At 44.0% G+C, this 14,911-nt stretch overlaps 1 protein-coding gene across 1 annotated transcript; it reads left to right on the top strand.

The window, feature by feature from the left end:
* Nucleotides 1-7,504: 7,504 nt before the first annotated feature.
* On the top strand, nt 7,505-11,066 carry LOC135228377 (large ribosomal subunit protein uL23-like). The gene has a single exon (XM_064274082.1). The coding sequence runs from the start codon at nt 8,069-8,071 to the stop codon at nt 8,573-8,575; it is 507 nt and encodes a 168-aa protein (XP_064130152.1). The 5' UTR covers nt 7,505-8,068; the 3' UTR covers nt 8,576-11,066.
* The last annotated feature ends 3,845 nt before the right edge of the window (nt 11,067-14,911 follow it).

A 14,911-nucleotide genomic window follows, 5' to 3' on the forward strand; every position in this document is an offset into this window, starting at 1 on the left:
CAGACCATACACACAGGTTTTTATTTGAGCTCACTGTGAACTTTGCCAACCTTGGTGCCCCTTCAGTGACCTCTGTGATGCTCCAGAGCTGTCTTGGACTTCTTAAGCTTATCAGAGGACATTTTGTGTTGTGGACACATCAAGTCTACTTTGCGAGTGCATCTCCAGGTCTTATGCCCACTTCCAACAGGTATGAATTATTTCTTTTCATTCATCAAGCACACATATATATGCAGAGAAGAAAAAACTACCTATGTGCTCACTACACAGGTTTGAGACCTTTGCACTTCATGTCACCTCTTTACTCCAAGCTCCCTTGCGTTGAAGTGCCAAGAAAAGAGGATGGAGCCCACAGGGTCTAGAGATGGGCACCAGGCCTCCTGAAACACCTGTGTCTAGAGGGGCAGAAGCTGTGGCTCTTCTGCTCTACATATGGGTCTGCACATTGGACCCTCAGCATGCACAACAGGGGTGAAATGGGACCTAAAGACCACCAGACAAAACCCTCAATTTTCCATTTAAGAGGCCAAGGCTAGGGGGAAGGATCTCTCCTTGAATCAACCTGGCCCCTTGTGTACCTGGTTAGAGTCAAAAATGGAGCCAGATCCTCTGGAAAGAATGAGAGCCTCCAGGGTTGCCAGAATGAACCCAGCACTGATAAGATGAGCCACCAAGATGCACCTTGCCCTTGCCATGAGATGCCTCCCCTTGCTTAGAGAAAAAAACAGACTTGCTGTGGCTGGCTTTCTGAGGGCTTCACACTCCTATGTCAGAAAGGCCGCAGAATACAAACATACCACATAGAGGAGCTCGTAAGGGATTACAGGAGTGATTTTCCTAAGCAGACAAAATTATTACTTTTGGCTTGTATACTCTTTATGGCAGTAAGAGCCAGAATTTCCATGTGGGGTTTTGCATATTAGTTTAGAAGCAATGTCTGGAAGAAGAGCCTTTGGGAAGGGCTTTCACAGCCAAGTGTTCTGCGTGATGGTGGTAGAGGACCGGGGCAAGGGTGCTAAGTCTGGAGATAGTAACTTTTCTACTTTACCTTGTTCATCTCTCTCGGGCAGGATGTGAAAGTTACAAGAAGGGCTGTGAGCTCCAGGAAGGGTAACTGCATTGCAAGAGTCCACAGGACTTGGAAGCATGTCCGCGGAGGGCTGGCCAGACATTCTGGGCACAGAGGAACTGGCTAAGTCTGCGGGGTACAGAGAGAAGCTAGGCGAGGCCAGTTCAGTCTAGCTATGACAGTGTGGCACAGGCAGAAATGGGGTTGAGGTTGGTGTAAGTCATGTTCTGAAGGGGAATCTTCTCCCAGTCTCCAAATTGCTTTCCCCTGTGCTTAACCATCTGTGCTCCCTTTAATCCTCCCTCCAGCCCCTCTGCCCACTGCTTCCTCTTCCTACTCAGACCCCACCAGGACCCCACCAGGAGCTGGGTTATGGCCAAGAGGCCCTTGCCAGGCAGAGTCCTCTGCTTCTGTTTCAACAGCATCCTTAAGGTGCCAGGTTACCTTTGATTGTCTGAGGAGCTGGGGCTGGCCAGGGGCCTGAGAGATCTTTGATGGATGGGCTGGATCCCAGAAGTTCAGGGCCCTTCCTCTGCAGCCAGAACAGGAGGCCTGATACAGCCTTGTTGATTTCTCTGCCCGCAAGGCCCTGAGTAACAAGGAGCCCTGGTGGAGGGGAGGTAAAGGAACACCTAAGATGCAGGCAGGAGGGCTGTGGGTCTCATCAAGGGCTCTCCAGAGCTTCATGAAGCAGGGGTGTCAAGATGTGTATGTCTCTGTGTGGGAGGTGGTGAACAAGATGGACTATGACCATCCACTGAGGTTCCACACAGTGAAGAGGAATATTTCTCCATGTCCAACAGGCCACCATGGATCTAAGGGGTTTGTTATGGATTGAATTTTGTCTCCCCCAAACATGTGTTATAAATCCTAACCCCTATACTGTGTATAATCTCATTTGGAAAGGAGGTTTCCTTGTTATCCTAATGTGGCAGTATTAGTGTAGGGTATGTCTTAAATCTATCTCTTTTGAGATATAAAAGAGATATTAAGCAGACAAGCAGAGACGAGGGAAGATGGATGGCAAACCATGTGAGCTCTCCAAGGAACCAAGAAACAGAGGCTAAAATGAGACAAGGACTTTCCCCCAGAGTCAATGGAGAGAGAGAGCCTTCCCCTAGAGACAGTGCCCTGAATTCGGACTTCTGGTCTCCTAAACTGTGAGAAAATGAATTTCTGTTCATTAAAGCCACCCACATGTTGTAATTTTCTTATAACACCAATAGAAAACTAAGACAAGCTTATAACCTGGAAAGGAAGGAAAGTTGTGTTGGGGAGGGAACCCAAGGTTTTGGTATTGGTGGAGACATGGGGTTTGTGCCTCAGGGTTGAGCCACCCTGCAAGCCAAGGGCAGCTCCAATCCATTCCACAGCCAAGGCCCTGTGCTCCTTGGGTTCCAGTGGAGGGACCTGGCCACAGAACCACCCTAGCTCAGAAGGTCTATGCTGTGGTCTTGGTGCCTTCCAAGAATTGAGAGAGGACAATTTGCTGTCGATTCTGTGGCTGTAAAGAGTTCAGTATGAAAAAAAAAAAGAAGAAACTGGAGTTCTGAACAATTCAACTTCTGAGCATTCCTTCAGATTTGTAAACCCACCAAAGGCTAAGGCTGAGGGGCATGAAAGACCTTTTAGAGGTTCATCTGGTTAAAGAAACCAAAACTTTGTCCCCTTACCTGGATGTGGGCAGGTTCTTGGTTATCAAGATATAATAATCCCAATTTCTTGTCACTGAAACAAAAGGGGATTTATAAGCCTTAACAAAAAGTGCACTGTGGCTATTGGGGCGTCTGTATTTGGCAGCAGTCCTGAAGCCTAGGAGTAACTCGTGGACTACCACCCTGCAGCCTTTCTGCCATTTCCCCTCCCCCAGAATTCTCTCTTCAGGGCACAGCAGGAAGGAGGGCATAAGGGGCTGGGTCTTTGATCCTTCAACACAGTGACCAAAACCAAAAACCAAACCATTGCCGTCAAGTCAATTCCAACTCGTAGCGACCCTATAGGGCAGAGTAGAATTGCCCCATAGGGCTTCCGAGGAGTGGCTGGTGGATTCGAACTGCTGACCTTTTGGTTAGCAGCTATAGCTCTTAACCACTGCACCACCAGGGCTCCAAAAGCTGATCTTTCAAAGTATTTCTCTCAACTATAATAGTTTTCATTCCTTGTTGATTCTGCGCTCAGACTATATCCATCTCACTCTCTACTGTATCTCCAGCACTTAGTGCTGCCTCTAGAAAATAGCAGAAATTCATTAAGTAACCCCATTTATTCAACTACCTGAGCACTGTGCCGGGTGTTGAAGGATGGAGTAGTGAAGACGACAGAGGTGATCCTTGCACTCACGTGGTAGGGGAGGCGGACTTGAACAAACAAAAATGACAAAGGTAAACAACAAATATAAGGACAATCAGTATATGCTTCAGTGATGAAAAAGTATAGAGTGTTACAAGTCTTTTGCAAGGAGACCTTAACACATTCTGGAAGGTCCCAGAAGGTGTCTCTGAAAATGCAACTGTAAAGTGGTAGTAGTAGCATCAGAACCCGTCTAACTTCAGGAGGAATAATGACTGGCATCGGCCTAAAGCTGATTCCCATGACGTGGAGGTCAGACATATCTCCATTCTCCAACCTTTTTACCAATCCTGACACCAGCTATCCCTCCCATGGCACTATTTCTCTGCTGGGTTTAATAATTCACGGCAATGGCTACACAAAACTCACAGACCATACTTACAGTTAAGTAGCTTATTATGGAAGTAATAAGGAACGACTTGGGATCAGGATCAACAGACTACAACTCAGGATCAGGAAGCATGTAGGCAAAGTCTGGAAGGTTCCTCAAAGTGGAGAGCATATTCTCTTCCTTCTTCAGGACAGCCCTCTCAGCTCCTCTCAAATGTGCAAGCAAGCAGGCCCTTCTCAGTTCTGCAGGCCTCCTCTTGGCCCCCTGAGGACAGGCCTCCTTTTGGCTGTATACACCCCTTCTCAGCTTTGTAGGTCTCTCTGTCTTCAGCCTTCCTGCTGTTGGCCTCTCCACTGCTGAGTGACCTAGCTCATAGCTGGCATAGCAGCTTTGTTCAGATCTCTTAGCTGCACCTCTAGCAGCAGGTTTCTGCTGTCGCCATCAACTCTTTCACAGGGCCCCTTCCAGGCCTATTGGTGTCTTCGATGTTACAGTCCATGACCCATGTTATAGGTCTTTTAGGAGGTTTCTTGCCTCCTCCTCTCTCTGCTTTTCTGTTCTTGCCTCTCCTGCCTTTCCTATTTTATTCCTTCTTCTTCTGCCTAACCTCTCTCTGTGCGGTTGGCTGCATATATAAGCAAACTCCTGTTCAATTTCAATGCTTGACCCTCCCATCAAGGACATGAACTGACCTATCCCCTCCTGGTAGGCCACAGATACTTCATTTGCATAGTAGGGTATAGTCACTTGATTAGCATAAATATATTGACCAATCCCTACAAGGTGCATAAAATAGACCAATCACAGGGCAGGCTGCAGCCTAGGGCCAGACAAAAAGTATCAAACCACAAGTTGTTTATAGCTTACCCAAGAAATGTCAATCAAAAGTCACAAAAGTCACAAACCCTGAGGTAGAAAATTAGGAAAAAGGTTAACTCCTCAGGGCTTAAGGGAAAAAAGTCTCTCAAGATGCTTTTCCAAAGAACCAAGGCAGAAGGCGACATAAAGAAACTCATTTCGCCATGTGTTTAAACTGACATCTGAAGAATAAAAAGCAATTAGTCCAGGAAGAAGCCCCGAGGTGAAAGGAGCTGCCTGTGCAAAGGCCCTGAAGGCAAGAAGGGATTTGGCTCATTTTAGGAACTGAGGGAAGGCTAGGGGAGTTCCCCAGAGACCAGATCATGCAACGCAGGCTAGGAAGGACCAAACTTTTAAGAGAAACAGGAAGTCACCAGAGATGCAAAAATCTACCATTTAGCCAATGACTGTATCTGATTCAAAAATTTCCATAGCACTGGGAGGGGGGGCTGGGGGGGGTTGGGGGGGTGTCAGGACACCTAGGCTTCTCTGTGTGGTATGAGAGGGGAAGGGCAATGGGGAGAATCCAACTCTTCCATGTATCTTTCTTTTATATTGAGGTATAACTTACATAAACTACACAAACCTTTGGTGCATGGCTCAATTTTTTACTTATGTATACATACTACGTCCACCACCCCAATTGAGATATACGATATTTTAGCACCTCTGAAATTCCCTTGACAAAGGTAACTCCTATTTTAATCTCTATCACCATACATTAGTTTTACCTGTTAGGAATTTCTTATAATATAGTACATATCTTTTGTGCCTGGCTTCGAAGACTCATTGTGATGTCTGTGAGATTCATCCATGTTTTGTGTATAGCAAAAGCTTTTTTCTCCACTGTATTCCACTGATGGATAAACCACTATTTAAACAATCTACCGTTATGGGTCTTCCAGGTCTTGGTTGGCGCGAAACTGAGACAAGAGTGAAAGCCAAAGAAGAAAACTTCATTTGGTTGGCCAAGAAAAGGAGCACACTGGGACCTGTGTCGCCAAGATGGCTGCCCAATAGGCAGGCACAGGGTCTTATACGGGGAGGAAAACAGAGCAGGGGCTCTTCTTCAGGGCGTGTTCAAGAACGTGATCCATCAGGATTGGTGTACAACTTCATCATTGGGTTGACGCAGTCGCACTGGGGTTCGGGAGTCACAAGATGCCGGGGGTGAAGAGAAGATGGTGGCTTAGCTCCTCCCAGCGCCCCCCCCCGCCACCGTTGGCGACACCTGAGAGGACAAGTTGAGGCTCTCTGCGCATGCGTACGTTCTGCACCTGCACGGGCATTCAGACTGATTCTGTCCGGTAGGTATTCTCCCCAGCCCCTTATTTTTCACTCTCACCGTTTCCCCTAGAACTAGAAAGAGGAAATCAAAACAGGTAGGTTAGTCCTCCCCGGCCACTATCTTGCGGCCGTCCGTTTTGCTGTCCGTCTCACTAGTCTTGGTGGACATTGAGTTGTTTCCAGTTTTTGGCTATTATGATATACACTATGAACATTCTCGTACATGTCTTTTGATGGGCATAAGCCAGTCTTTTTTATTGAGTATACACCCAAGAGTGGTCATGTTGTTGTTATTCGGTGCTGTCCAGTCGGTTCCAACTCACAGAGACCCTATAGGGCAGGGTAGAACTGCCCTATAGGGTTTCCAAGGAGTGGCTGGTGGATTTGAACTGCTGACCGTTTGGTTACCAGCTGAGCTCTTAATCATTAGGCCATGAGGGCTCCAAGAGTGGCCATACCAAAAAAAAAAAACCACTGCCGTTCAGTCGATTCTGACTCATAGTAACCCTATAGGACGGAGTAGAATTGCCCCATTGGGTTTCCAAGGGGCGCCTGGGGGATTCAGACTGCCAGAGTGGTCATAGGGCATACATATTTACCTTTAGAACAACATAGTGCCGATAGTTTCTACTCGAGTTGCCAGAGTGGTTGTACCAGTGTATACTCCCATCATTAATGTGTGGGAGCTCTGGTTCTTCCACTACCCCACCAACACTTCGTACTATGGTCTTTTTGATTTTAGTCGTGGGGAGGGGTAGAGTGGCATCTCACCGTGGTTTTAATTTGCATTTCTCTGATGATAAAAATGTTGAGCACCCTTTCATGTGGTATTAGCTGTTCACATCTCCTCGCGTATGGTCTGTTAAAGATTTTTTAAATTGACTTTTTAAAAACTGCTTCGTAGTTTTTTTTTTTTTTAAATAATTTTGAATGGACTTGAGTAGATATTTCACCAAGGAGAATAATCAAATGACCAACAATCAAAAATGAAATATATAATTACTGTATGACCCACCAATTCTACTTCTAGGTATATACCCAAGGGACTTAAAAACAGCTATACAAATGGACATATCTACATCTCACTGCAACACTATTCACAACAGCCAAAAGGTGAAAACAACCCAAAAGTCCATCAGAGAATGAATGAATAAATAAAATGTGCATACATGCAATGGAATCCTACTCAGCCATAAAGAGAAATGAAGGCCCGGTGAATACTGCAATATGGATGAACCTTGACATTATGCTGAATGAAACAAGTCAACCACAAAAGGAGAAATATTATATGATCTCACTTCTATGAAGTGATAAGAGTAGGCAAATATGTAGACACCAAATTTTATTAGCGGTTATCAGGGATGGGAGGGAGCGGGGCAGAGGAGCCATTGGGAAGTAGTGAGTTTCTGTTTCTGGTAAAGGGAAATTTAGCATCGATTAAGAGAGATGGTTGTACAACATGATTAATATAGTTGATATCACTGAGCTACACATCTGAAAGAGGTAGAATAGGTAAATGTGTTTTATATATATTAATGTGTATGTATGTATATATGTATATGTATGTGTGTATATATGTATATATAAAGGCAGTTGCTGATACTGCCTATGTACAACCAAACACCTCATTTGGTTTGGAGGTTTAGGGTCATGCTTTCATGGGACATTCCAATCAATTGGCCTAATACTGATTTTAATGCTTCTGTTCTACCTCCTACTTCTCTGTGTCGTACCTGGAATCTTAAAAGTTTGTGAGTGGCCATCCAAGGTACAACAATTGGTCTGTATTTGCCTGGAGCAGCAGCAGAGGAAGAAGGAGGGTCAGGAGTTGGAGGAGGAACTAGAACATGTGAACAACTGCCTCCTTTGCCAGAACACCAGAAGAGCTGGATGGTGCCAGGCTTTCATTACTGAGTGATTTGACCAAAGATTCTGTAGAAGAATCCTGACCAAAAGGGGGAATAATCTGGAACAGAACTGGAAATTTTCATAGAATCCAGACTTTCTGGAGCTATCGAGGCTGGATGGACCCTCTGAAACTATTGCCCTGAGGAAATCTTTAAAACTTAAACTGAAACTATCCCCTGAAGTCATCTTTAAACCAAATAATAATTTAGCTTAATTAGAAAAGAATGTCTGCGTTGTGCATTGTGTTCTCCTGAAGAATTATCTATATGAGATCAAATGACAACAGCAGCCTTTTTACGAAGATGGCGCCGAAAGCTAAGAAGGAAACCCCTGCCCCTCCCAAAACTGAAGCCAAAGCAAAGGCGTTGAAGGCGAAGAAGGCAGTGCTGAAAGGCGTCCATAGCCACAAAAAAAAGAAGATCTGCACTTCCCCCACCTTGCGGCGGCCCAAGACACCGAGGCTGCGAAGGCAGCACAAATATCCTCGGAAGAGCGCCCCCAGGAGAAACAAGCTTGACCACTATGCCATCATCAAGTTCCCTCTGACCACTGAGTCAGCCATGAAGAAGACAGACGATAACAACACACTTGTGTTCATTGTGGACGTCAAGGCCAACAGGCACCAGATCAAACAGGCTGTGAAGAAGCTCTATGACATTGATGTGGCCAAGGTCAACACCTTGATTAGACCCAATGGAGAGAAGAAGGCGTATGTTCGACTGGCTCCTGACTATGATGCTTTGGATGTTGCCAACAAAATTGGGATCATATAAACTGAGTCCAGCTGGCTAATTCTAAATATAAATTTTTTCACCACAAAAAAAAAATGACAACAGCAAGTCGAAAGGTTAGGTGAGAAGTTTAGAGGGCAGTGAGTTTGTGTTGATGATAGTAAGACAATTCAGAAAAAGATGTCAAGAAAGGTGGCACAACTTGAAGAATGTAACCAGTGTCACTGAACTGTAGAAATTGTTATATGTTTTGCTGTGCATGTCTTCACTCACACACACACCCCAAAACCGATTTGTAATTTTTAAAATATATTTTAGATATGATCCTTTTTATGCTAATATTATAAATATCTCCTCCCAGTCTGTCTTCCCTTTTCACTCTCTTAATTTCTTTTGATAAACATAAATTCTTAATTTTAATGAAGTCCAATTTATCAATATTTTCTTTTGTGGTTATCACTTCTTGGGTTCTTTTTAAGAACTCATTGCCTACCCAAAAGCCTTGAAGATACACTTTTTTTTTCTTCTAGAAGTTATATTGTTTTATCCTTCATATTTAGGTCAAGGATACACTTCAAATTAATTTCTGTATATGGTATGAACATAGGGAACAAGGCTCTTTTTGATGACATCCAGTTAACCCAGCAGAACTTGAGAGACTATCCTTTTCCTACTGAATTGTAGTGGTTCCCTTGTCATAAATCAGGTGACTTCTTTCTGTTTCAGTGATCTGTTTGTCTATCCTTGAACCATCAATATTACAGTCTTAATTCCTGAAACTTTTATACTAAGAGTTTATAGACTGGTAGCATAAATCCTCCAGCTTTGTTCTATTTCAAGATTGCCTTGACTATTCTAGGTCCTTTGCATTTCCCTATAAGTTTTAGAATCAATTTGTCAATTTCCACTGAAAATAAGAAACATATTGAGATTCTGACTAGAATTTTATCATGTCTATAGATCAATTTGGCAATAACTGATGTTTTAACAACATTGAGTTTTCTAATCCATAAACATAGGCACCACTGCATTTATTCAGGTCTTCATTAATTTCAGCAATGTTGTGTAGCTTTCAGCGTAGAGGTCTTACACATCATTCATTAGATTTACTGCTAGGTATTTCGTTTTTTGGTGGAATACTATTATAGATGATGTTTTAAATTTTCATTTTTTAATTACTTGTTAATTGGTTTTTGTATATCTTACTAAATTCATTTATTAATTCTATTAGTTTGTAGATAGGTTTGAGTTTTATACATACCCGATCATGTCATCTATTAAAAGTGAGTCCCCTTCCGTCTTTATACTTTTGTTTTTCATGCCTTATCACTATGGTTAGAACCTCCAATACAAGGTTGAATGTAAGTGGTGGTAGTTGACATGCTTGTCTTGTTCCTAATCTCAAGGGGAAAGAGCTCAATATTTCACCATTACACATGATGTTATCTGTGTGTATGTGTGTGTGTGTTTGTAGATAAGCCTTATTAGGTTAAGGAAGTTAATTTCTAGTTTGCTCAAAGTTATTATATAATACCTATTTCTAGTTTGCTAAGAGTTATGATCTTTTCCCTTTTGAAAGGCTGTAGTTTGTGTATGGGGGAGTGGGATGGGGCCAGGTGTGAGGAGATGTCAGCTTGCTGCAGAAGAAACCCTGGGGCCCATGCCAGCAATATTGTTGGGGTATTGCTAGCCTTTCCACCAGCAGTCCCTGTGGGCTCATCATCATCGGGTCATCTGTAGCTGACTGTCCTTTTGTAGTAGTTGGCTGTGACAGACACTACTTGTGCTCCCTGATACACAGTTAGATACTTCCCTGCTTCTTGAAGTTAGGTGAGAACAAGGCAAGTTGAAGTTGGGATAAAGCAAGTCTGACACCTTTACCTTCCTGGGGAAAGTAAAAGCAATTACCTTCTGACTATCCTAGGGACATACACCAGGACAGTGGCCCATCTCAGCTCAATGGAGGCTGAAGATTCTAAGATTTTCAGATTTGAACCAAGTAGTAGCTGGAAGAGGAGAAAAGTAAGCTGGCCCAGACATTATATTCTGAGAACAAGACATGACCTGGGTTGATGAAAGTCAACGGAGCTGGAGACAAAAGGCAGATCCTCTTTCACAGTCTGGAAGCCAGATTCAGAGAGGGATCTGACCCAGGGACAGATTCAGGGAGAGGTTATATAGTGAAACCTGCGAGAGCCAGAACTCGATGGGACCACCTTGTCTTTCCAGGTCTTGCAAGTCATGTTCTGCCTTTGACAGGGTGCATTCTTACCACTGTTCTGTTGCTTGTTTTAGTGGAAAATATTTGCGTTTTCCTTCTCTGACAGGTTTCCGCCTTACATAGGTTCCGGCTTTTGCAGGTTTTACCATAGTTGGTATGGGGTGTCCTGGGATTGCTTGCCTGTCAAGAAGGCCTTTAGACACTTGCAGAAAATGGGCCTCAGATTCCTGTTGTCTACAGTCTAGAGATAAGCCCAGTGCCAGGGTATAGGCAGCTCCAAGACCTAGTGCCCCTGGGAACTGAGCTAAGCCTCCAGGCTATCAGGAGCAGTAGCAGTGCTGGACATGGGAACCCCCTGCTGCTGGCCACAGGCTAACCACAGAACCGTAGGTGCTCAGCTGCCCTGCTAGCTCATAGCCCTGTGGCTTATTTTTAGGTCTGTGACTCAGTCCTAGACCAGCACTGAGGCCTTGGGGAGAGACAACGCCCTGGCTTTTGTGGGTAGCATGGTTCTGGCTGTTTGACACCATGAAGATGGCCGTATCAGACCATAGTTGCAGTCACAGGATTTCCAGGACACGGTTTCCTGAGGTCTCCACATTAGATCCTTTCTCTAGGACAAATGATACAGAATAACAATCAGATGCCTGTTTCCAAAAGCTTATTCTGGCCACTGCATAGAAGATGAACTGGAAGGATGCAGTGTTGGTGGAGCGTGACCAATGAGGAGGCCGTGACAGTGGTTCAGGCAAGAGTTGAAGGTGTTTAGATATAAGTTAGAAGCAGACAGATTTTCTGGTTCAAGATGGTAGGCCAAGTATACATGTTTATCTCCTCTGCATAAAAATGCCAATAAATGAGTAAAATGACATTTATAGATAGAATTGGGCAGGGAGGAATGTGTGAGGTATTTCAACAGATTTCAGATTGATGAGAGCAGATAAAAGTGTGGTGAGCAAGCACAGAGCAGAGGGTGCTGCTACCTGGACCACATGCCATCGTGTGAGAAGAGCCACTTGTCTAGAATTCTGAGAAGCTTCAGATGGAGGCAGCAGGTATGACAGAGAGCAGGAGAAAGGGGCTTGGAAACTAATCTGTACAACAAGTAGTGAACGTTCCTGTTTCTCGCTGAAGAAATCAGAATGACCTATATAATTAGGCAACATACTCCTGGGGTGGGAGAAGTAAAAGGGGGCTTGCAGACAACTGTGGGGGATTGGTACCCCAGAACCAAGCCCTCTGCAGTTCAGGGCTCTCAAGGATAAAGATCACTGCCATGCTACACTACCCTAAGGAAAACCGGCCAATTGACAAATCCTGGCCACACATAAAGTGCAGGGCAAAACTGCTGTCTCCTTGTGACAGACAACCAAGAATCCTGAGACATCTGAATAAAGCCTACTATAGGACAGAGACTGTCTTAGCTATCTAGTGCTGCTATAACAGAAAGTCCACAAGTGGGTTGCTTTAATGAACAGAAATTTATTTTCTCACAGATTAGGAGGCTAGAAGTCTGAATTCAGGGCGTCAGGGCTCTAGGGGAAGGCTCTCTCTCTGTCTGCTCCAGAGGAAGGTACTTGTCTTTTTTCAGCTTGTATTCCTAGGTTCCTTGAGCTTATGTGGCTTGTATCTTCCCCTTCATTTGTGCTTGCTTGCTTAATATGCTTTTTTTATATCTCACAAGAGATTGATTTAATACACACCCTACACTAATACTGCCTTGTTAATATAATAAAGAAAACCTATTCCGAAGTGGAATTATAACCACAGGTAGAAATCAAAAAACCAAACCAGTTGCTGTCGACTCTGACTCATAGCAACCCTGTAAGACAGAGCAGAACTGCCCCATAGGGTTTCCAAGGAGCAGCTGGTGGATTGAAACTGCCGACCTTGTGGTTAGCAGCTGAGCACTTAACCACTGTACCACCAGGGCTCTGACCGCAGGCATAAGGGTTAGGATTTGCAACACATTTTTAGGGGACACAATTCAATCCATAACAGAGACCAAGATAAACAACCAAGATAAGGAAAGAAAACATGAGAAAAGGCTAAGAGATTCAAAGGACTGATTAGACAGCTTTTGCATCTGACTAATAGGAAGTTTTAATGAAAGAACAGGGAGGATAGCATCAAAGAAATTATCAAAGATTTAATAAGAGCAAGAGGGAAGACAAAAATCTTTAAATCAAAAGGATCTACCAATTGCCCAGCAGTGAACCTATCACTTAACCCAAGAACTAGAGTATCACCAACAACCTGCATCTGGGGAAGTGGCAGGAGCAGAACGTACTTATTGTATACTGTTTTGTTTCATTTATAGTTTTTTTTTATGTAGAGGTATTGTCCAATTAAAAAATAAACTTATTTTCTAGTAAAAAAAAAAGGGGGGGGCAGGGAACAGGGCCCTGTAAATCCTTAAGAAAAACAGTAACATGCCATAAGAAAAGAATATTATTTATAAACAGTTCACAAAAAAAGTAAGTACTGATGACCTTTAAACATATGAAAAAATGCTCACCCACTTAAAAAAATGCATGGGGTATTGAGATACCACTTTTCATTGATCAGATTGGCAAAGATTTTCAGAGAGTTTAATAACTCTGAATTGGTGTCCCCATAGGGAGACAGGCACCATCAACTACTGGTCAAAGTGTAAATTATCAGTCTTTGTGGAGGGTGACATAGGAATATTTATCAAAATTACAAAGCTACAGATAAACTCACTGTAAAAATAGCGTGGCAGAGGTGTCTGACCTTCTCTAACATCACAAGGGGGAAGGAGAATGAAGACCAACAGCCCAAGGCCGATTCCTAAAAGGCAGAGAGGTCAGACATGCCTCCACCCTCAAATCTTTTTATGAATTCTGATACCAACCACCCCTCCCACAGTACTGTACTACTTTGCTGAGTTCAGTAATTCGTTGCAATGGCCACACATAGCTCACAGACCATACTCACAGTTATAGGGTGTACTAGGGAAGTAACAGGTTGCAATTCAGTTTCAGGAATGCTCAGGCTAGAGTTCTTTAATCAGGACAGCCACTTCTCAGCCATGCATGCCCACAGGTAGGTCTCCCTCTGGCCCTTTGGCCTCTGCCCTGCTTGGGCAAGTGTTACAAAGCTCTACTCCTCCAGCAACCCTCTTGCTCGAAGGCACTCAGCTTTCTTGCTCTGTGGGCCAGGAAGCCCACTGCGCCATCTCCTGCTCTTTTTCTGCCACCACTTCTTGCTGTCTTAATGTTACAGCTCTCTTTCTCTTAATCCCCTGGTTCCAGGAGTCTCTCAGCGCAGGGATCCTAGGTCCAAAGGATGCGCTCCGCTCCTGGCTCTTCTTCCTTGGTGGTGGTAAGATCCTCTCCCCACTACCTCTGGGATGACTCATTTTAAGCTTAGCAGGATGGAAACACTGACCAATCCCTTCTTTAGGGTTCCATATACCTTATTTTTTTTTTTTTAATACCTTATTTGGAGCCCTGGTAGCACAGTGGTGAAGACCTCGGCTGCTAACCAAAAGGTTGGCAGTTTGGATCCACCAGCTGCTCCCTGGAAACCCTACAAGGCAATTCTACTTTGTCCTGTAGGATCACTGTTAAGTCACAATCAGCTCGAAAGCAACAGGTTTGGCTTGGTATACTTGATTTGCATGGTGCCAGTCATTGTGTCTGAGTCACAAAGACTATGGCTAGAAGGACCACGTTAAGCAATTCATTGCACTGCACTCACCACTTTGTGAAATGACTCGTGACGATTCTTCATTGTGGCACTGCTTGTGTTAGCAAAGATTGAAAATAAACTAGCTCCACGTGAAGTGGGTTTAACTATGAGTCAGAGGAACAGTGAGGCCAGACTTTTAACTGTAAAACTTATTAAATTATGCTTTATTTTTGAACTATGTGAATGTATTACTTGTTCAAAATATTGGATGCATGCATACACTGAAGCTTGGCGAGAGGAGGATTCCACACTTGCCCCCACACAGGACTTGGCTGCAAAGCCTGTGCAGCATAGACTCAGTATTGCAAGTCTAGGCTGCAGAACCCAAATGACTGTTCTTCAGTCATGTGCCGTGTTCCAGCTGCCACAGAGCAGGGAGACCTACCGCCCTGGATTACTACACTGGCCTCCTGACTGGTCTCTCTGCTTCATGCCTCATTAGT

The sequence above is a fragment of the Loxodonta africana genome, chromosome 21 (genome assembly GCF_030014295.1).
Source record: "Loxodonta africana isolate mLoxAfr1 chromosome 21, mLoxAfr1.hap2, whole genome shotgun sequence".
NCBI lineage: Eukaryota > Metazoa > Chordata > Mammalia > Proboscidea > Elephantidae > Loxodonta > Loxodonta africana.

What these genes read in the sequence shown, in the direction of transcription:
- LOC135228377 (XM_064274082.1), top strand. Translation starts at nt 8,069, where the DNA reads ATGAGATCAAATGACAACAGCAGCCTTTTTACGAAGATGGCGCCGAAA.